General features: G+C 38.3%; 1 protein-coding gene across 1 annotated transcript in view; it reads right to left on the bottom strand.

The window, feature by feature from the left end:
* The window catches only part of ARMC9 (armadillo repeat containing 9), a 58,260-nt gene that overhangs the window by 24,149 nt on the left and 11,373 nt on the right, over window positions 1-22,738 (bottom strand). The window contains 10 exon segments of the mRNA XM_066193427.1: window positions 872-946; window positions 2,973-3,049; window positions 3,856-3,995; window positions 5,501-5,624; window positions 6,491-6,581; window positions 7,853-7,945; window positions 8,885-8,996; window positions 9,725-9,759; window positions 14,797-14,832; window positions 21,255-21,353. Coding sequence (XP_066049524.1) covers window positions 872-946; window positions 2,973-3,049; window positions 3,856-3,995; window positions 5,501-5,624; window positions 6,491-6,581; window positions 7,853-7,945; window positions 8,885-8,996; window positions 9,725-9,759; window positions 14,797-14,832; window positions 21,255-21,353 — 882 coding nt within the window.

Raw genomic sequence — 22,738 nt, 5'->3', positions numbered from 1 at the left:
AGGCTTCAACAGAGAGGTGTCCATGTGAACAGCAAGTTTTTACAATAGATCTGTTGTTTTTGCCTTCTGAATTCATCAGAACAGGATAAAATTTGCATCCACAGAGACAACAGTGCAACGTTCAGAGAAGGAAAGCAAAAAGCCTAACCAGCTTTGACCTTAAACCTGGTCTCTATGGCTCCTTATAGCCTTGATGTTGTGTCTTTAAGCATTTAAGATCACTTTCAATCCCCTGTGCTCTGTGAGGTAGAACATCTGCCAACAATTATGTCTCCATAACTCTCTGGGTTAGTTTGTAAGATACAAAGACATGCTGCTATCCCAGGAGCAGCTTCCTCAAACACAGAAGTTGAAACACAGTCCTTACCATTAGATTAACTTTCACGGGAAATCAGTTACTAGGCCTGAAACCTTCCTCCTGCTGCCTCCCCCAAATAACCATGTTTATACCAGTCAGAAGGAAAAGCAGCAAGAACTCCTTTTAGTGGCTACTCACTGGTGCAGAATGAGCCACGTAAGGGGAAGAAGTAGCAGGTGAGATGAAAGCATCTCCTGGGCCACAAGGAATCTACAAAATGCTAGAAGGATACACCATTCTAAAGTAACATCTTTAATTTATAACTCAGACAGATCCTTCACACTACTGGAGCTCCACTCCTGGGAAAAAGACCTAAAAATATAGCAGAAGTGTTTGAGACATATATTCATACTTCCCTGAGGATCAAAGGGGAAGGGCCTCTTGTGGGCTCCCTTCTCAAAACGCCCTGGCTCCCACCTCACAGCCCTGCTGTGCCCTGCTCAGCAGGTCCCTGTCTGGGTCATCTCTGGCAGAGGTGTTGATTTTCATGCTATGCAAAGCAGCACTTCTTACCATTTCTTTGGCTTCTTCTCGGACAGAGGGGATGGCCAGAATACTGTACAGTGCTCCATTCACATATGACTGGACCTAAGAGGAAGAAATAGTCATACCATGAAGAAAAACTCTTACATTCATCCTAGTTGACTATCAGCAAAATGTAAGAGTGAAAATGTAGAATAACTATACTTCAAATAGTTTAACCAGGCTAGACTGGACTTGCAAAAATTCCAACATGGGAAGCAAAGAACTTTTAGCACGCAAATATACTGTGATATGGTTGATCTAAACAAGTATGCTGCATGCCAATTTCCCCAAACAGCCCCCATGCTTCTGATAATGTAATCTTGCAAACTTACCAAGCCATAAAAACTCAAAAAAAAACCCAAAAAGCAGAAGAGAACAGACAGAAAAGCAGAACAAGAATATTTGTTTCTGACAAACAATAATAGCAATACAAAAAACAGGACAAAGAACAAAGAAAAGACCCTGCCAGCATGAACTCAAGACAGGCTTCAAGCATTGTAGCCTTAGGCAGGATGATAAAGCCAAAGCAACTTCAAACATCCTCTCACTCTGCTGCCTCTTACTGTCCCTCAGGAGAGGCAAAAACCTTCCAGCACAAAAGCTCTGAATTATGGCTAGTGAAAGCCAACAGATCTGTCAAACTAGTTTTACCAGCAAAATAGCCACTTACTTTTGAAGCACTAAGATTTTCAGTCATTCTCTGTCTGTACCTTTGGAAAAGTGAACAATTAGCAGGCCTGGGAGCAGAGGAAGCCAGGGAAGTTAAAGGACTGGGATTTACACAAGGATTCCACAGCTTCTCAAAAAGCTCTCCTCACACCCCAGAGCACTGTATTCTACTTTCGATTTCAACAGTAAAACTTCTGCCAAAGTAAGTGCAAAGTACATTGTCAGAATGCACCCTCTGAGAGAAATTTCAAAGTAATTTTAAGGCACAGACTTCAACAACATGGTAGCATTTTCTAAGTATTTCAGTCTAGAGGTTGGTATTTTATCTTGTATTAGTACGTATTTTCTTAAATTTTCATCATTTGAAAACAAAGGCAGTGAAAGGATCCAATAAAGGTATGTCAAAATTAATCAAAACAATGCTAGTGAAGAACTGATCAACATCTCCTAATGAATTCACAACACGTGGACGAAATACTTTGCTGAAGTGTATTTTCCGTTTTCAGTTAAAGTTATAAACAAAACCCCTTCACGATACAGTCATTGCATATAAAAACAAAACCAAAATTTATATTTCATTTTTATTAGAAGTCTCCAAACCCCTTGCACAATCATCATGGAATTATCTAGAATATCCTGGTAAAAATTCTGCCTCCACGAATTCAGCTTTTTACAATATTTGTCTGCATTTCTTTCTACCTTAAATTTTATTGTATGGTTAAAAAAATGCCCCTCTACAGGGACAGCTGAAGCAAGGCTTTATTTATCAGACAGCAATTATCAGAGTGATGTGCTGACAAGTATCAGGTAGAAATAACTATTAATTTTTAGCATTTTCCTCTGAGGTAGTCCGATTTAACATCTAAGATGCAAGTGTACCCTGAGACAGAAAAGAAAGGGACCACAAAAGGTTAAAGTGACAGGTCAAGTGAAGTGGAAGATAAAAAGATATTAGGGCTTGAATATTCCAAGTCTACTACTTTGTTATAGCATTCCTTAAAACTACAGCGGATGTGTTCCCCTGCATCTGATGTTTTGCACAATGGGTTTGCATCACACATTGCTCATCTCACGAACGAGTTAAGCTTGAGGTGATTCAGTGCATGACATTTAAGCAGCATCAGAAATTGCAACCAAGGCACATGGACTGCATGGTAACTGCATCCAAAAGCTTCCATTCTTAGCTGCCAACATTTGTTAAAGCAAGACATGCTTCTGTCTAGAAAAACCTCTGCTCAACAAAATAAAATTTATGCATTTGTGAATTTTAGGACAAAGTCATGCAACTTAATTACATGAGGGTCTAATAAAGGAAACAAAACCAATTTACTTTTCAGATTTTTTAATTTCTTCTTCTTTTTTTTTTTTTTTAATTTTTCTTTCCACCTTTTCATTAACCCAAAGTTTGTTGTACAAATACCTTAGGATTCTCATGGTCAAGAAGACTTGAAAGAACTCTAAGCATGTGGTTAGGGATACTGGCACAGATTTTCTTCCCTGCAAAGGCAGAACACGTAAATATGCTTGATAAATAGAACAGATCAGAGCAAATTTTTTTTCTTACTTTTTAGAATCAGTATTAAATATAATTTGCACAGAGCAATATTGCTTCTTGTTCCTGAGAAATGCTGCTCAGCATAGCTGAGTTGAAATCAAGTGAAGTTACTCTGGATTTATGCAGCTGCAGTCTTGGACAGGATGCAGCACAAAGGGGATTTAAAAATTTAACAAAGTCATTTTTTTGCTAACAAGAAGCAGACGATTTTTTACCCTTACCTTGCTTTCCTTTTTAAAAGGAAATTTAATTTAAGCTCTTTTTAAGTCTCTTGGACACAGACAGGATTTTAATTTCTTGAGGGGAATCTCTGCATTGTAGAAGTGAAGGCAAGGTGAAGGTTAAGCTCCTCACCATTATTCCTCAACCCAGTTCTTTCTGTTTACAAAGAAATCTCTTACACAGAATCTGTAATTGGACACACAGTGTCCTTTGAAAAGTGGGCCTGGAATGTAGCAACAGCAGCCTTCACATACTAATATGAAAAATAATCAAATCTTACAGGGTGCCACTGCTTATCTCTTTGCTTAATTCCTTAAAATTTGGTGAAGCTAACCTCCCATAATTGGAATTCTTGGGAAAAGAGATGTGCGCAAAAGCATTGTTTATAACACTCAAATATCTCTGGTTGTGGTCCCTGTTGCTGATTGTAGTCACTTGAAAGAATTCTGGTAAAACAGGAAAAAAAGATTCACAATCTTCCCTATCTATTTCTTGGAATAAGGTTGTGATTCAAAATGTAAGACACCTGCGCTCCGCAGACAAAGATTCATGAGCAAGGCAGCACAATACTCCAGGTTGTATTCAGACAGGCAATCTGGGTCTATTAGAACATCAACCAGCCAGAAAATGAGCCCATCTTTGATCATTGCCGACTGCAATGTACGCCTAGGATTAAAAAACAAAATCAGATTACAAATCACAAATGCCAGATCACAACAAAAACATCTCTCATATACATTTATAGCCAGTACAAGCACATTTAAAATATACTAGCCTGCCGAAAAAAAAATCGCAAAACTACTCATTTTGGCAGAATCACTAAACTAAGTAATTAACAAAGCCTGAAGAAATTGAAGATGCGGATTCCCATAGGTTAGAGGACTAAAACATTGTTGGATAGATCAGGGGAGGGGGTTGTCTTTCGTTTTATTTTGTTCTTTTTAAACCTGTGAACTGCTGAGGTAAATTTCTTCATTGTTTTCTAAGGCTTCTTACTCCAGCTAAAATGGCATTTTCAATTGTCTTTTAAAATTGGTTTAAAAAACCAGCTACACTCAACAGGTCCATAAAACAAACTAATTACTTCTTCTGTCATAGGTAGCCATAGCCCTGTAGCACTTTTGTACTGCCAATTTGACAATTTAGGTTTTTTGCTTGAATCTATTTGCACTTTTCTCTAGAGATTCTTAAATCTCATGCTCTTTTAACTCAACTTGTAGTTGCCTTAGAAGACTATGCTGAATAAAGTGCCAAGTGGCCAACTGTGATCTACAATAGAAATTCTATATTTTAAAATACAAAAAAAAAGAAGCATGTGCTGGTAGAAAAGTCTTACTGAAGAACGTAATGTTTAATAATATTATTTCCAAGAGGCATTATATTTAAATTGCAAAGATCAAAGCAGGCACTTTCCTGGCTTTGGTCCTGAAAGCTCATCTGTTTCTTAGTGCTGGATATTGCAGCAGGTCTATGGCATGTACTAAGCAAAACAAGGGAGCATCTGACCACATATTAAAAAAGTTACCCTTATGTCAAGTACCTGGAATTAACCTTCTATAAGATTGTTACTTTTTAAAAAATAAAAAACTTCCAAATTTTCAATATTCCTCCAGACTGCTGCGAAAACAGAGCTCCTAAGATCATATTTATATAAAGAGCATGCCCTCTACTGCTTTTGCATATTTCTTTTGTGGTGGGTGCTTGAGTCAGACTGCTAATGCAAAAGTAAGAAACAAGACAGCCCATGCATAGATAGCTCCAGGAAAGAGGGTCAACAGGATAAAGCTGAAATCCCTGAAAAATGTTTGCAGAAAGGAGAATGAAAACCTTATGCTTTGGAATGTAACACAACTCTTTTTTTTCCATGCAGAATTGTCAGAGCTTTCTACATTAAGATTTTCACTTTCTTCAGTTAAGGAACACATACAAAACACACAAGGCTGTGGCAGGAGATGGACATTTACTTGAGGCTTGACAGCTGGTAGGAAGTCAGGTTAATTCAGTCAGCAAAACTGAGTTCTCCTCCATAAGTGACATTGCTTTCATCATCCATCAGGGGTTCTGATGATTGTTATGGGAAAATCAAGTGCTCTTCTTTCCTCCCTGAACAGAGCCTAACTAGCCTGCATTTCCTCTCCTGCTGTCACCACCACACGCTGTGCTTTCATCACCTGAGGCTGAATTTCTGCAGAGCCCCCAGAACATTCTCCCATGTAAGGGAATCCTTGTCTTCAGCTTTCAGTCTGTCCTCCAGCATTTGCAGCAATGTTGGGTTCTGAGAAAGGTAGGCACGACCTGGTGCAAAAAGTGATGAAAGAACAGATGCTGAGATAGCAGCTGTGACAGAAAAGCTCCCTCTCTTTGGAAAAGTAAGCAGGATTGACCTCAGTTCCCTCTTGACAAGCCACAATCTTTTGCCAAGAACCAAACAAACCTGTACAAAGTTGTGTAGCAGACCAGTTGCATTCAATCCAGACACTTGGGGTATTAGAGGGCCACACTTGCCAAATCTATACCACACAGAATCCACTTTGAGTATATGCTTTCTGATCTATCAGTTTTGTACAATCACAAAGAACAAAAATGTCCAAGGAGCTGAGGAAAGTCAGCTGCCCTCCTGCTACTGATTTCAAATGAGATTATAGCGCCTAGCAATACTTAGTTCCAAAAACAGCAGCAAACCAAGAGCTAATTTGGGGCAGGCAGAGACACAAAGCTAGATATATATGCATCTGGATTGTTAGCAGTGATGCACAAAGATTTATTCAGGTGAGGACCAGGAAAATGCAGGAGCCACTGTAGTTACTATTGCACAGCCTGGTAGCAGGTCTGCCCACAGGACCCCTCATTAATGGGGATTTTTCTCTTTAACCCTCATGGAGAGACTGAAGACTATATTAAAGACAGTATCTGAGTAAGTTTCTGTATGGATCACAAATCATCAAAACAAGTCAGAAATCCTGAATATACAGTGTCAAAATGAAAACTTTCCAGATACTGAAAAGCTGTTTTGAATGCATGTAACAAAAGATAGTGAATCCACAGAAAAAGGGTGCAAATAGGGTTCTACATTTCCACATGCACTGACATGCACTTGTGAAGCGTCAATAAGACAGCATCATATGAAAATGCTATCTTATTTCTTGCAGTGAATCCTTTACCTTCTATGAGTGAAGCAAAAGCATTGATGAGCCTTGCCATATACTGTCTGACTACCTCACTCTTAGAATATAATAATTGGAGGACACTTCTCTGAAAAACAGATCAAATGTTAATAAACCACCAAGAAGGAAAACATGAAAATTAATCTTCTATAATGTTTTAAAAGCTTCATTAAACTTACATAGAACAAAAAAAATCCCCTTTGAATGCATATTGATTTGTCAGTATGATGTACAATTTCTTTTTTTATTGGCAGGGGGCTGAAGGAGAGATGGAAAATGAATAAATAGGCAAATTACAGCTTCTCAGCTGAGTGTGTTAAAACACCATTAAACTCTATGGTGTAGAGTGGAAGTTATAATGAGCCAATACAGTTCAGTTAAAGCTAGTACTTAAAATTAATATTCAGTCAGTGACAAAAAAACCCCACAAACCAAACAACTTAGTTTTGTTGATGAACTTAAGTGCAGTAATATTACCTGAATAGGAATGCTTTTCTTTGACAACGAAGAGCGTGGGAAGCAGCTCAGTAACTTACCACCACCATCACCACACTGCAATTATCTCTAATCTGTTTTATTTCAGGCTTTACATATACCTTCCCCTTTAAAGGAATTTAGGGGAAGAAAAACTGATGGTTGATTTATTAATCCTTTACGTTTCCTAGTGGTACAAGTGACTGTTGCAAAGACAATGAAGCCACAATAAACCAAGTAGGCTCATTGCCTTGAACCCCTGGGGAACTCAATTATACACAAAAGTCACTACAACCAATGAAAAAAGTTGTGCTTTTCTTAGCAACAGTACTGGGTTATCAGAGACTGAAACAACTTTTCAAAATCAACACACCAGCAATTCCCCTTTCTAAAGAAAGGTGCCAATCCACCTCAAATTCACAGAACACAGCTGACCATGCTATTGCAGGTGCACAATGACATTCCATAGAGGCACTGGCACTGAAGTCCTAATTTAGCTCTTATCTTGGATCAGTGAAATTAATTGAGTGCATTATTTAACAATACACAATCACTCAAAAAGAGACACAGGATCTGATAAGCAAGCAATAAAGGACCTCAGGCTTCAGTTGAACTCACAGAAGTGAAGCACAGAGAGGTGATAAACTTCCATTTGTTTACAAGAACTGTGTCTACACTAAGAGCTCTTGTAATGGAAAGCTTTGCCATCAACATTTAAAGACTGGGATGCAGCAGCTAAATGTATTACCTGATTTTGGCACTACTACCTTTTTTCCCTTCTCCCCTTCCAGAGGGCAATGAAATTTTATGATCAGCACTTCATAGACACAAATGAACAATATCACACAGAAGTTAGACAACTGACAACTCTCAGTTACAGCTGACCTGACAGTTGCTGTGGCAATCTAGGAGGTCATTACTGATGTAGGCTTGCATGATAGTGTCTCTCTGCTCTCCAGGATATGATGTTGTCAAGCGCTAAAATAAATAACAACATAAATAAAAAAGTTTAAAAACCCACAAAAAGCAGAAACTATGGATTGATGACCCTGGGACATTTTAAAAGTGCTGATACTCTGTAGCTGAGAAACCTCTTTCATGGGGAGCAGTAATTCAACCACAGTAACCTAAGGGAAAGAGATGAAATGAACTGACCTGACCTCAGCTCTGTGACCCATTACAAAACTGTAACTTGGGAGCTGTCATCATTGTCCATACAGGAAGGATACAGAGTTACTTCCCATAAAGTTAAAACAGCCCCTCTAATAGCTACAGATGTGGTGCTTGTCTTAAACATCTGAGGCAGAGCGCTGGGCTAGAAGTACCTCTGGTCAGAACAGATTGTTTTTTATGTGAAAACACACACTGAAACTTGATCAGAATTCCACTATTATCATCTTTCATGACTGTCACTTTGAACCCATCAGTTTCCTTTTCAGCAGGAAAATGTAACTTCCTGTTGTCACCTGTAATTTTTCTGAAATGTCATTGACCCAAGTCAACCAAAAGGTAGTAAGATTCCTGTAAAATACCGTGATTATAAAGGAAAACTGGTGATTAGAGTCAGGTATGTCTTGGACACAGCAGTATTTATATAAATGTAAACCAAAAGGATATTTGGAAAAAAGGAACTGCCTAAAACAATAACTTATTTGAAAGCACATCAGAAATTATTTCCACTGAATATCTTAGAAATATGGGAATTCCTCATGTGAGGAATCTGTTTCTCCTCAGATGAGAAAGACACTGCTACGCTACAAATAGACACCTCCTGCCTGGGCTACCTTCATCATCTGAACAGCTTTAGCAAGATTCACCAATAAGAAGTTGCTGTGATGTTGCATTCATCACCAGAACAACTGTCTTGTTTGCAAACTGGCTCTCAGCTCTGGACGCCACCAGAGGCCCTGTCCTTACCCAGCGCAGAGCCTGCAGTAGGAGGGCCTTGAGACGATCACTCCCTGTAATCAAATCTTTCTTCAGCTTCTCATAATCCAAAGAGGGCAACAATGGCACATCCTGTACCTTCCTAAATGCAAACGGAAAAGACATTCATCAAAACTCTCCTCATTCACTGCAGCTGATGTTACTGAGGTGAGAAGAGACAAAACAGGAAGTCTGCTTCAGGAAAAGAACTTCCACAATTTCACATTTTCATTACTTTTGTTACCATTATAGTGTTAGAACAACAGATCTGTTAAATTTGGGGTTATTTCTTAATTATTCATGCAGCTCACTTACCATCATAACTTGCAGACAGTAAACTGACGATCTGGTATTTTTACTGGCACAAAACAGTACAGTAACATCCTTTTTTCCCCTTCCCCTACTAGACCACAAGGGCATGAGGGTAGCAGCTTATGGCTCTTGACATAGTCAAGACACAAGAAAATTAAAGTTAAGGCACCCAAAACCCCATATTAGTGATTTCCCCTTTTCCTGGATTTGTGAGAATCAAACCAATTACAACAACAGGACTTGAAGTATGTAGAAACACCAAGAATACAGCAACAACCTCATAGGTGTGAAATGACAGATTTACTGGATTAACGACATTCTGCTGAAACTAGAACGTTACTGAAGCTGCTCAGCAGAAGACCACAGATCACAAAGTATTTGCATCAATGTTCACTGAGGTCAGAGGAAGCACAGAGGAGGAGTGAATCCCATTTGCAGAAAACTGGCAGTGTGTACTTCAGTTTACAAACCCCTCCTCTTCTCTACAGACAGAAAAGAAGCTCAGTAACAAATACTTACATGGAAGCTAAAGATGTTCTTAACAGTGTGGAAGCCTGGATCACAGAAATAGAGAAAAAAGGAAATTACAGCATATAAGTCCAAATTTCACATAATGTTACTAATTAGATCCGAAGTGACCTCATTTCACTAAGGTTCTGCAGTTCTTTTCCTCTAAAAAACTGTGTGGTAAACCAGAAACACAGCTAAAGAAAGAGCACTACAGTTTTTATCTTTCTTTTCCCTTAAAGTGTTTCACAGGTGAAAATCTCTTTTGTTATGATCTGGCTATATTATCCTCACCCACATACTCCACAAATTACCTGTGCTTGAAGCATTAAAAAAATTATAATAAAAAATGAATAGAAACTACTATCTGAAGCCCGCTTAGGAAGATGAAGAACTTGCTAAGCACATTCAATGACTTCATAATTTTTCATATCTTTAAAATTGCAATAATATTTCATTGGAGACCCAGCATACATTCCTGCATATAAATTTATTGTATTTCTTTGTTTCAACACTAATGTTAGCAAGTGCCTGCTGCTACCAAAATGTACCCCTATATATAATTATTAATATCTAAAGACAGGACTATGTATTCTGGTATGGATAAAACCATGAAATGACATGCCATTTCTTAGTGCCTGTACATTGCCTGTACAGGCACCACTGTGCAACAAGGAACACCAAAACCATTTAAAAGTTCCACATGAAAGTTGTCTGCCTCACCAAACGTTTTTTGCTAGACTTAATTGTAGATAAGCAAAGAAGCAGCAATTCTGGCATAAGAGTGCTTCATGTCATGCATTCTGATGTCAACTACATGCTGTATTTGCAGAATATTCAATGTCATCTCTTTGTGCTGATCTCTCTGCTAAAAATCTCTCATTACCACTTATGCCTGTAAAATTGGTCTTCTCTCCTAACCGAGCCTCTTTCACTGGGAACTATATAATCAATGTCTATTGTCAGATTTAAAACTGTGGGATTTAGGAGACAAAAAGCTTTAAATACCATAGAGAATATTGAATTACGCCAACTGACATATTCTTGAAAACACAACGTCATGGGTATCCTTGTAATACAAGGAACTGCTCTCTTAGATGTGAAATAAGCTTATGTGCACATTGGAAAGTGTTTTATTTAATGTCAATGAATAACTTGTACACAATAGACAATTAACAGGTCACACACCTCAAAAGTAACCTGTCTGGACCAGCAGTTCTCACATCATAGTTTATCTTACACAACACAAAAGTCTTTTTAAGTATCATTTCTGCCCCTAGACTGTTTTGCCCTCATTCATTTTCCTTAGCATTTTCGGTAAGTATGAAGAGTTAATTTTGTTTAAACAAAACTGTTTTCTCAGTCAAAACCTAAAACCTTGTAGTTGCATGTGCAATGAAACTACAAATCACTTTCGCTGCCTCTGTCAGCACCGTACTCCTTTCTCCATTAGAGGAAATGGAAGAAAGTGACTATAGCACTTGAATGCAAAAAAAATTAGAGCCCTTGGGGATGGAAGGTCAAACAGGGAATAGTAGTGTGAAAAGAAAGAGAGCAGGGCACTAGGGCTATATAGATGTATATAAAGCTTCTCTGCTTCTCAACAAACCTCTTTGCTGTCTTAGAAAGAAACGTGCTCCAACCAAAATCTATCCAGAGGATAACTGGTTAAGATACACATATCACTCTTCTACACAAATAAAACTTTCCAGCAAGTGCAGGATTTTGCAAGCTTTTATAAAATTTCAAACTACAGGAACTTCGACTGGAAAAACATTCAGATCAAATGGGACAAGGTACTATTAATTCCCAAATTACATTTTAAGCCAGCAGATGGAGCACAGCAAGGTATTTAGTATGGTTTCCTTCTGTACTCTTCCTACACCAAAAAGGCACCAGAGAGTGAGGCAGGCCCTGCAATGGGGCTCTGAGGGCAGAACCACTGAGCTGGAAAGACTTCTGGTCACTTTGCTGATCAGAGCCAGTTTATCAGTCTAGAACCTTCACAGGAGGAAGTTCTTTCGGGCTTTTGGCGTTTCTGGGAAAGGAATAAGGATAAAATTTATATTACATCAGGTTCAATCATCAAGGCTAAACAGGAATGGAGAAAGTTTTGCAGGGCTCGTTTGTTCTTCACTGCACTGTCATTTCTCAATCTGATTAGTTAGCATCACTGATAAGCAGAAAGAATGCAACCATGTTACTGGCAGAGGTTTCATTTCTTCCTTTTCATCTGCATTATTGCAATTAGTCATAAGTAAGCTAATCTGTATCTGTGGCATGCTGAGTAAGGCATTGGCTCAGGAGATACACTTCTAGTCCTGATTCAGCCACCATCTGCAGACAGAATCCAAACATGTCATTTCACATCTCTGGGCCTCAACTTTTCTCATCTGAAAAGCAGATACAGGCATCAATCTCTTGAACAAGCTGGGTTTTGAGATCTACCAACGAATGGCAGAAGGCAAGAGCTAAAAATTATTGCGCTATTAAACAATTAAATACTTATTGCACAATCGCCATAAATAGATATGATTTAGTAGCTCCTCTTCTACTAATTTTTCTGAGATTACAAGATTTATTTCCTCAGTATTTTCTTCCAAGCTCTTCCCCAGTCTTTCCTGGAACAGGTTAACCATTATTTTAACCTTTTGAGTAACAGTAGATTGCCTTTTGATTACCTCAGGTTGCCAATGAAAGACCAAGTGAGAAGAACCTGGGGCAAACATGTTCCTATGTCTCAATGCTCATAAACTTCTTCTCGAAAAAGTACATTTCATGCAAAACCTATCTTTTGAGAGGATGGTTTGTCATAACTGAAAGACATGCAGAAGCTCAGTGTCTTAAGGAAAGAAAGAGAAACACAAGGAAAAAACAGCCCAAGCATAGCTCATTCTGGTAGGATCATGGGCTATGACTTATGTTTGTGTTGGTTCGTGCCAAAGCCAAACCAGGTGCCACATTAAGTAAAATAATTCTGTCACAATGCACATTAGCCACAGATGCCATCCTTTTATTTTAAACAAAGACAGGCAGGAATAGCAGCAGGATGGAATAAACCAAAGAAGTTCAAAGGGGAAAAAAAAATAAATCAGTATTTATAAAAGAAAGCAGATGCACTTCATGTGCAAGCCAAAACCACAACTGATTTTATCTAATACTGCAGCTCTATATTCAAGCCATATCCCCTTTGCTGTTTGATGTATATATTCATAATATGCTGAGGGCAAAGCTGAAAGCCAGATTCTGTCCTCAGTTCCCACTCTGAAAATGTGCTGTAAGAATTCAGTGTAAATTCAATGCAGATTTAGAATTAATAATCAAAGATATGTGATGAATATGTGAAGAGTAAAACCAAAATTTCAGCAGATTTCTACAAATTATTAGAACTCACAAATCTATGTTGAGTTCATTTGTTACACACTAATAGCAAGAAGACTGCTCCATGCAGCCTGTGAGGGATTAGACCCTGAGCTTGTGTAATCTGGCAGGTCTACTGGGGCTATGCAAAGTATTATTTCATAAGAAGATCTGCAAATGTTTTTAATTTTTTTTTTCTGCTTATACTAGAGATATGCTGTTATGAAAACTTCCCACTTGCCATATAAAACAGGTTCTCTAAGACATCTGATGTGTACATTAAAAAGTCACACAGTAATACTGTGTGATAATGTAATGACAACACAAATGTCAGAAAGAAGTATAAAACACTATATATAAACAATGAGGGGAGCTGAAAGCTACCCATGTATTCAAGAAATACCTCAGAATCAGAGTCAGACAACTCTACAAAAATTTTACAAACAACTCTGCACAGTGAACTATTACATTCTGCGTTGTATAAAGTTACATTTAACTAAAGCTTTGTACTAACCTGTGTAAGGAAAAAGCTTTTCTTTAACAAAAATAATTTGATTCTTAATTGCTCATCTGTCATCAACCTTTCTCAATCTCAAAACAGAGCATTATATGAAGAAACAAAACGCTTAATGTCAATCAAAAAGTGTCCATCATGAAATTCATGTCACCATTGGGAATAGGTTGATTGAGACAGGAGATCTTTCACCAAAGGTGGATGTGGGTAGTGTTCTCTATATCAAGATAAAAATACGTATGTAAGGAATAGTCCATTGTATTTAATACATCTATGACTATTTCTCAAAATAAAATGCTTTTTTAAGTGCAAAGTTGAATGCCCATAAGGGTTTAATTCCAGGTGATATAGATGTTTGAAATTTAGGCAGCTTTTCTTGAAAGGCAAAATCTTGTTTTACCTAAAGAAAGTGATAAAAATATAAATATGTATTATTTTAAATTGACTGGCATTTTTCAGAATTGGTGTCAATCACTTTTATGAATTGATTACATACTGAGTTACTTAGAGGTAGATTCATTTCCCTTCTTCACAAGGAATGCACTGACTATGGGCAAAATCAGATACTTATGGCGTACTTGTAGTATTGCCAGACTACAAACTTCCATCTGGGTTACAGAAGTCACAGGCACTACAGAGAATATAATTTTGTGTTTTCAGTGAAAGACGATCATTTTATCTGTGTGAAAAAATTTCATATCCTTTGCTACCGAAAGGAAGTTTGACTTCAGGAATGAAAAATACAGATATGTAAACTGCAAAACCCCTCTGAAGAGCACGACTCAACTTGCTGAAATATCTTGTGCAATAGTATTTATTTGCTTTGTCAAAGGTGTTGTGGGGTCAGCTGGTTTTGGTACACTTCAGAGAGATCGTATACTATATACAGATGATCCCATGGAAGAAAGAATTGCTTTCTGCACGCTGTAAGAAGCTGTGTTTCATGTACAAGTTGTGGACAAAGCTGCTCCTATGTTGACATGCTGTGTTATGTGCATTATGAAGCCATAAGGTTACCCAGAACATCTAATCCATTCCCCATGCAGAATTACCAAGCCCTGCACATTTTCTGGCTCTTCATAAACCACACAGTTAATGTCATGACAAGTTAAAATGCAGGGAAAATTGCTGCACATTGTGAAATAAAGAGAAATACAGACTGTGACAGACTGAGCAGGCAATGTGAAAGGAAATAAAGATAGACACTTACATATCCGTCATCACAAGGGCTCATAGAGTAATATCCCTTTATTGGCAAACAGGCACACATTAAAACAAAGAAGATTAAAAAAAATAAGTTAACAGAAATAAATCACAGAGAAATGCACAGTTCTAAAAAACAACCAAGAAATTAGCTAAAAAATAACAGACTATTAGCTTTGAAAAGAAAAGCATAAACATGTTCTCCCAATCCTCATACTTGCACGTCTTAGAACTGAAATTGCTGTGTCTCTCTTGTGATATATTTGGAAGTTCTCCTCTCAACACCTGGCAAACACACCTAGTCTGCACATTGTTCCACACTGTCAGTGTCAGAACAGCCACACACAAAGCACTGACAAATGTCCAGGAATGTATGACCTGTACTGCTCACTCCACGGAGGCACCCAAGACAAATACCCTGAACATGGCCTGGACCAGAAGACCTCAGCCTCTGAGAAAGCACCTGCCACTACTCTCCACACTCGCTTTGACTGGAGTTTCTGATCAGAACACAACAAAGACTAAGAGAGACAATTTAAGGTGTTTCAGCAGTGTTATCATTTCTTCATCACAAAAGGTTCCAGGGATAAACTAAGAAAGCCTCTGAAGGGAAACCTAGGATGTAGTAACTAAAATAAAGAATGGTGCTAATTCATGGTTTGAGTAGTTTAGTACAAAATATGCCATGTTCTCCTTAACTAAACTAAAATACTTAGAACAGCTTTGTATCTAAAAAGAACAGTCTTAATTAAAAATAAAAGTACACAGTTCAACACAATGAAGTAAGACCAACATTAATTATTCTGCTTCCAATCTTTTTGTGCAAACCTGCCAGTACTTACTTTAGAGGACTGATTTGTACAGATGAATAAGCACATAAACACTCTATTTAGCAGGCTGCTCTTTAACAGACATACACAGCCTTACACAGAAGACAAAAGAAACTTGCCACTCTTCACTGTGAGCAGAAAATAAAGTTCTTTCTATTCTTTAACCAATTTGAAAAATCTGACATTCTTCTTTTTCTTACCATGACACTTAGAATTCCCTGATGTGAATGATTACTTTAACATTCATGGTGCTATACACACATACAGACAGTTCCTGGCAAAGACAATTTAAAATTAAATTTAAGACAAAGGATGACATTGATAGAGACCAATAAGTGAGCAAAAGACACCAGAAGATAAACTCCATCACGATGAGAGACATTTCAACACATGCATGACCTGAGCCAGTGAAAACAGATACAGGCATCAAGATAAAAGATGACATTAAAGTAAAGTTTTAACATTAAAGGAAATCACAAAAAGTTGGACCAGACAACCCTTCAAAGTCCCTTCCAAACTGGGCTATTCTATGATTTGAGGACAGTAACAGGAAAAGTTTGTGGAAATCCCTACTGAAGGCAACACCTTACCCTTAAAGAGTTCATGTAAACACAAAACCCTGCAGCAACTTGTGAAAGGGGCATTATATACTCTATCAGCAGGAAAAAATTAACTTCTCCTTGCTTATAAGAAGAGGCAGGCTTGTTTCTTCTTTTCCATACATAAATGGGAACATATAAAAATAATCCCATGGACAGAGATGCAGAAAACTGATTATGTCATCCAAAGAAAAGCTCACTTAGGGTAGACGCTGTTTGCTGCAATGTGCACTTTATTTTTAAATGAAAGAGCAAACATCTGCATAACAATGCCTGGTTAATCCACCCTGAATGGTTTAGAGAGTGATTAAAAAAAACAAACTAAAAACGTTCTGCTACCCTGATCCTGGGTTTCACCTGGTCTGCTGGTACAGAAAATTCATAAGTAAGAAATGGAATACTTGGCACCAACTATAACAGCTTGATGGCAAGTTGCAGTAAAAACCACGTTTGAGGAAAAAAGCACAGAGTACAAGAAAAATAGGAGTCCATAGTAGTCATTACAGCTATCCCCCCGCCCACCCCAAAAATCCTCCTTGTTCACAGTTTGTAAGTGACAGATTAACTTTACAGAGGAGCTGGCAATTTTGTCCAGTGACAGAACTTAAAAAACCCACCCCACTACTTTTCCACAGCTTCAAGAGTGATATCAAAAGAGACCCAAAACTTGCAAGGGACATTAATTCAGCTAATTGTAGCTACAGGTAAATATAACCAGACTGAATAGCAGCAAAAACATAATAGGCATTTATTCTATTCCATGACACAGGTGCAATACATGCAAACAACTTTATAGCTTTCAGGTCACAGAAAGATTCTCCCAAAAACATAATAGGCATTTATTCTATTCCATGACACAGGTGCAATACATGCAAACAACTTTATAGCTTTCAGGTCACAGAAAGATTCTCCAGTGGTGAACACCCACCTCTGCTATTGAAAGAAATTGCACATCTGAAAAAGCAGTTCCTGTTTTGCCTCTAATCCAAATCTTAGAGAACCTTATTACCTTATCCCTAATCCAAAATATTCCAGGAAAGTGTACACCTTACTTCAATCCAAAAAACCTCTTGATGGGTTTCAGATTTGAGCCTGTGCTACTTTTGATGGAATGTACTGTGTTTGCAATAAAAAGCCAGAATCCTCTTGGCTTCATGATGTGTATTGAACAGAAAATTGCAGGCATCAAAAACTACAATCCCTGCTTCTTATCCACCAGACAAATCAAGACTAGAAAAGGAAAATGGTAAAAAAAAAAAGAAGTAAAACTTATCTCAAGAGTTGTAAAAACATGAGCGATATTCCTGTAATAGATTACTGTACTTGAAACTATACTTTTCAAATTTACTATTACCCACATCAGTTCCGTATCAAAAGGAACACTAGAAAGTCAGGAATTGATTAAATCTTCAAATAAATGTTTCCTCAGATGTCAGACCTGCCACTCTGACCTTCTATTCTTAAATCCACACCTTTTGCTCTGACAATTCTCTCAGGTTTCTTATCTCCCAATTCAGGACCACTCATGTCAAACAATGCGATGGAAGGTGGTGATAACATTCAATTGCAGCTAAGAGAAAAACCTTATGGTAAAACAGGGCTTTAGAGAGGCCTTGGAAACATCTCCCAACTGTAACACAGTAGCGCGGCCTCTCGCCCACTGCAGGCAGCAGATGCATCCTGTTAATGGATTGTAGATCAGGCTCACAAGCTGACCCAGGAGGTCGCAGAGCTGGCAAGAGACATGGAGTTGTTCTGCAGAAGAATGAGATCCAATCCAGCTCACCAGGGAACACAAAGCTGACACCAGAAGCCCTTGCTAAGTAAGATTTCGGGGTATGATTACAACGGTAAACTCTTTTGGCTGTCATTGCTCAGGTCTTAAAGGCAGCTCACTAAGACCTGCCTCTGGGATTTGTTCTCCTGATACAAATTCCTTCCAGTTTGAAAGGAGAGGCCTTCAGCCATGGTGGGGGGCAAGCCAGGAAGCTGATGTTTGCACATTAACAACTGACACAGGTCACCTTTATTGTAATTTCAAATCCTGAACACCTCACAACTTTCTATTACACAACACAACTTTCCCCAACAATACATTTACCTTACAGAATGAGGTAAGATGATGGTAAGGCAAGGATGAATAAAGTAGTTGCCCCTCTGCTACTCTCTCCCCTCTGCAATTATGCAGCCCCTTACAGTAGAAGGAGGTTTGTGAAATGGAGTAACTGGAAAGAACACACTCCAGTGCCTCTAAGTAGTTACGGGCAAAAAGTGAAGGAACCTTCCAACACAAATCCAGCACAGATGCTGTGAACTCATGCTACTACTCAGACTGGGTCACGGTGCCTCCAGCTTTATTCCAAAACTTATGCAAAAACCTGAAACCACTTAAGGATAGAACAATAACATCTGAGTGCATAACAATGAAATACTTGAATCCTTAAAGAAGAAGTAATGGCATGCCTGAGTGGCCTAGTGGCAAACAGAATTTTAGTTCATCTCATCTGGCTTCCTGCATCAACAAAGCCTGACAGTGGTTAGAAATATTCTGGGATGAGAAAGGAGTTTTGTTTTTTCTTTTCATATGAAAATATCTATTTTTTCTACAAACATTTATTTGTGTTTCTACATGTTTGCTATTCATGTGTAAAACCAGAACTCTTTACATGGGAAATAAACAAGAAAATATGATCAATCAAGAGGAGACAAAAGGCTAAGATGAAGAAACCTGATTATGATGCAGTTAATGTCTATACGTAAAGACTGTGATTAGGCCTCCAAAACTTGGCTACTGCCTCAGAGAGCTGGTGTGGATCTGCTTATAGAAAACAACAACCCTTAATCTAAACAGTCTCAGGGCTGTAACTGAACTGGTCCTTCATTAGAGAGCTCGGCTGTCACAGCAACTACCTCAAACAGTGTGGATAAATGAGCTACAAAGTCATACAGAAATAGTTCTGCTAGCAAAGCCTAGTATAAAAATACATACAACTGTGCCAGGAGAACACAGCTTTACTCAGGTTAACCTAGTTAAGGGAGACAAAAATTTACTTCCAGCAGGGAAAAAATCCACCACCAACATATCCTCTTTCTCTAATCTATCTGCATAGCTGGAGACTGTGTCAAAGTGGCCATAAGTATAGTGGCAAAGGCGCTTTTGGAGCAGAAATGCTTTTAGACACACTTTTAGGGAAGCAGAAATCAGAACCTTGCATAAGGATGACACTCTTCCCTCTGCCCCTTTCCTAAAAGGGTTCAAGAGACTGGAGGATCAATGTATGATAAGAAGAATAGAAATAATGAGAAAACCCTGGGCAAATGGAGCATCTTGAAAGCACAGGAGAAAAAGAGAAGTCTTGATGCAAGCAGAGTGCAGAAGAGAGAAAAGAGGGCACGTGGCTGTACAGAATGGACGATCTCAGTAAAGGGAAGGAGAAACACACACAACCCCAACATCTGAAGGCAAAAATACAGAATACTACTGCGGTACCTAAACCATTGTCTCAAAAAGCCTCCGGCAAGAAAAGATCTCTAAAAGTTGTTGGTTACTAGGAAGATGGGTGGGAGGAGGGACATTACAGGATGGAAGTTGACATAAGCTATGGATATGATGTAAATCTGAGGAGAGGGGAGCAGCAGACAGCACCTAATATTGAGGTAGCAGACAAACAAATCCTGGTTTCTTCCTGAAACCCTGAAATAGCAGCTTTTGCAGGCTGCATAAGAGTGTACCTCCTAAACTCATGGCAGGTCAGAGAAAGGAATTCTGATCATTAACAGCAAAGTGAGGGCATTTAAAACAGCTTGAAGAGCAATGAGGAATAATACTTATCTCTAAAAAATATTACCACATGGAAAAGAAAAGGAAGCATTTGTATTATCTCCTTATCTTTCTGTAGCAAATTTTCACGAGGAACAAAATGTACCCATAGTATCATTGTTATTAAAAACCTTGGCTAGAATAAGAAGCAGGAATTTTATTTTCTTCTGCTTTTCCTTTGACACTTCACTAAATTCCCCTGCTACAAAGTTAAGTACACATGAATGCTTGCCATGGCAAAAACAATAAGCACACTTCATGATTTTGGCCTGTCTTTGTAAAACACTGGTACACAATATTTTCTTAGTAAAAGGTTTTGATGTAGTTTTATGATTAATGGTTATTTGAAAATCTTGAACAAGCGAGGTATTAAAAGAAGCTGTACCACTGAACAGCTCTCACACTATCATTAAGTCATTTAAAATCTCACAGGAACAGTTTCACAGACAGTAGAAACAATCCTAAGCTGGCTCTGCTGCTGAAAAATAACCCCAAAACTCTCTCCCCACGTAGGCAGAAGAGATTGAACAGAACATAAATGAGCAAGATGTACTGCAGTCAGCTGAAAAGAAACCAGAGAATGTTCAAGTAGGCAAAAACCAACCCTAGGGATCCTGAGCTGCTTATCAATAAGATTAAAGTTTCTTAGATAGGATGTTAAAATACCTCACATGAATCAGTAAGGTAGCTTAGGTGTATCAGCTAACTGCTCATCTAAAACTGGCTCTTCCTCCTCTTTTCCACATTTGTTCTCATGATCCTGTGTGATGCTTCTCCTTCAATTGGCTAAGCCAATTCTCTCTAGAGTTGTAGGAGCAACAGAAATGAACAGAGCATGAATCCAGAGCTGAGCAACACCACTGCCTTTTTTAGCTAAACTAAACTGGCTAAGATGTGCCATCAAATCACACTCAGAACATTTGTTTTATTATTTGGTTTGGGTTTTTTTAAAGCATTTTGTTAGAATTTTACAGATATCAATCTTACTGTCCTCACAGTAACAGAATTAACCATACTTATACAGCTGTAACTACATAGCCATGTCATTGACCAGCATCTGAGATCAACAAAACAACGTATTGCCATATTCTTACACAAGCTTGAACACATTATGTTTTATCTTTCCCTTTACAGAACATTTATGGTTCTATATGTAGCTTAAGTAGTATTGGCTTTTAAGATAGTTACTGTAAAAATCCCAAACATTTATACTTACAGTTCCAGGCCTTGTGAAGTCAATGTTGTGTGCTACGGTTTGTTTCAAATGATTACTAAACAAGCAAGCACAAACACTTTGAAGATACTCTGGTGTAATCTAAAAATTAGGAAACAAAGTGAGAACAGGATTACATAAAACTTACACTTTCTACCAAGACAAGTGTTTCTATATTAAAGGCTGTTTGTTTGGTTATTTAAAGAGTAATTAATCACACACCTGAGGTTCACTGACACAAGCACAAGATATATACTTGTGCTTGTGTCAGTGAACAACTACCATTCTGTACAGAAATTTTAAAAACTGTAAATTCTCTTTATCTGGGAATTGTTATGCTATTCACAAAAGTAGTGCTAAACACTTTAAGAGTCTAGGAGAAAACCAGATTTTGTCACATCTCAATTTGCATAGATTTTTGTGAATCAAAAAGTTTTAAATCAAATCAAATTAAAAAATGAAGCAGTTTTGAGCTTGAAACAATGCTGACGTGCTGTTTACCTGAAGAGTTGATTACACAACCGTCTTGTACAGCAGAGAGAATAAACATGAATTACACAGTACAGCACTTTGTTTTTCAATGCAAAACATCTCAGTGGGTTTAGTTTTTTAGTTTTGGGAAATCTACACCACAACAGAACAGCTTAATTTCGGGAGAGTTAGTACCTTCCCCAGAAGGGAGATGAGTGGACTGAGATTATAGAAATGCAACTGGGGACAGTTCTTATATTCCCAGACCTTCAGCAGGACAATGAACCCCTTCACATTCAGAACGCTGTAACTTCAACGTCACTTTATTCAGTACCTAACTCCACTCTGGATTCAGAAATAACAGAATCCAGGATCCATAACGGAAGAGCACCCTCAGCTGGACACACTTGGGAAGCATCAAACGAGAGCCCCATACAAGGCTCACAAAGGGAACTGAACACCATCTGCAACAGAAGAGAACCGGTGCCCCGTTCCCAGCCACACAGGGTAACTGGATATCTCCTGAAGAGCACAGAGGTGTGAAATGGGAGGCAGCAAATGAATGGCTGTGATTTTATTGTTGAGCAGATACCTTCCCTAATCCGCTGTGAAGTATAATCCACCCTCACAGGCAAATTCTTCCCTGCAGTAATAGCAGCAGTGATCCCAGATGCAGAGTAACAAACCATAAGGTGCTCATGCTGATGACAGGAGGAAGGTACATATTGACTTTTCAGCAGGTGACACAGGAAATGCCAGGTCATTCTCCCTGCTAACAATTCACAGCTCCTTTAAAAGCTCCTAGAGGCCAGTAACATCTGCCATAAGAACAGCCTCCAGGTTATTTCACAGAATTTATGCTCCCAGAGGAGACGTACAGCACATGAAAAAGACAATCAACTTCATATAAAAAATACTCCTAAGAAAGTTCCTTCTCCAGTCACACACACCTGGTCCATTTCACATAATTAATAACTCATTCACTCCTATCTCCCTGTTTCCTTTATCAATTAAAT

The sequence above is a fragment of the Chamaea fasciata genome, unplaced genomic scaffold, assembly GCF_029207755.1.
Source record: "Chamaea fasciata isolate MVZ Bird 193981 ecotype frontalis unplaced genomic scaffold, bChaFas1.0.hap1 SCAF_11, whole genome shotgun sequence".
In the NCBI taxonomy this organism is placed as follows: domain Eukaryota; kingdom Metazoa; phylum Chordata; class Aves; order Passeriformes; family Sylviidae; genus Chamaea; species Chamaea fasciata.
The sequence above is the reverse complement of the archived record's forward strand: the minus strand, read 5'-3'. Positions and strand labels throughout refer to the sequence as shown.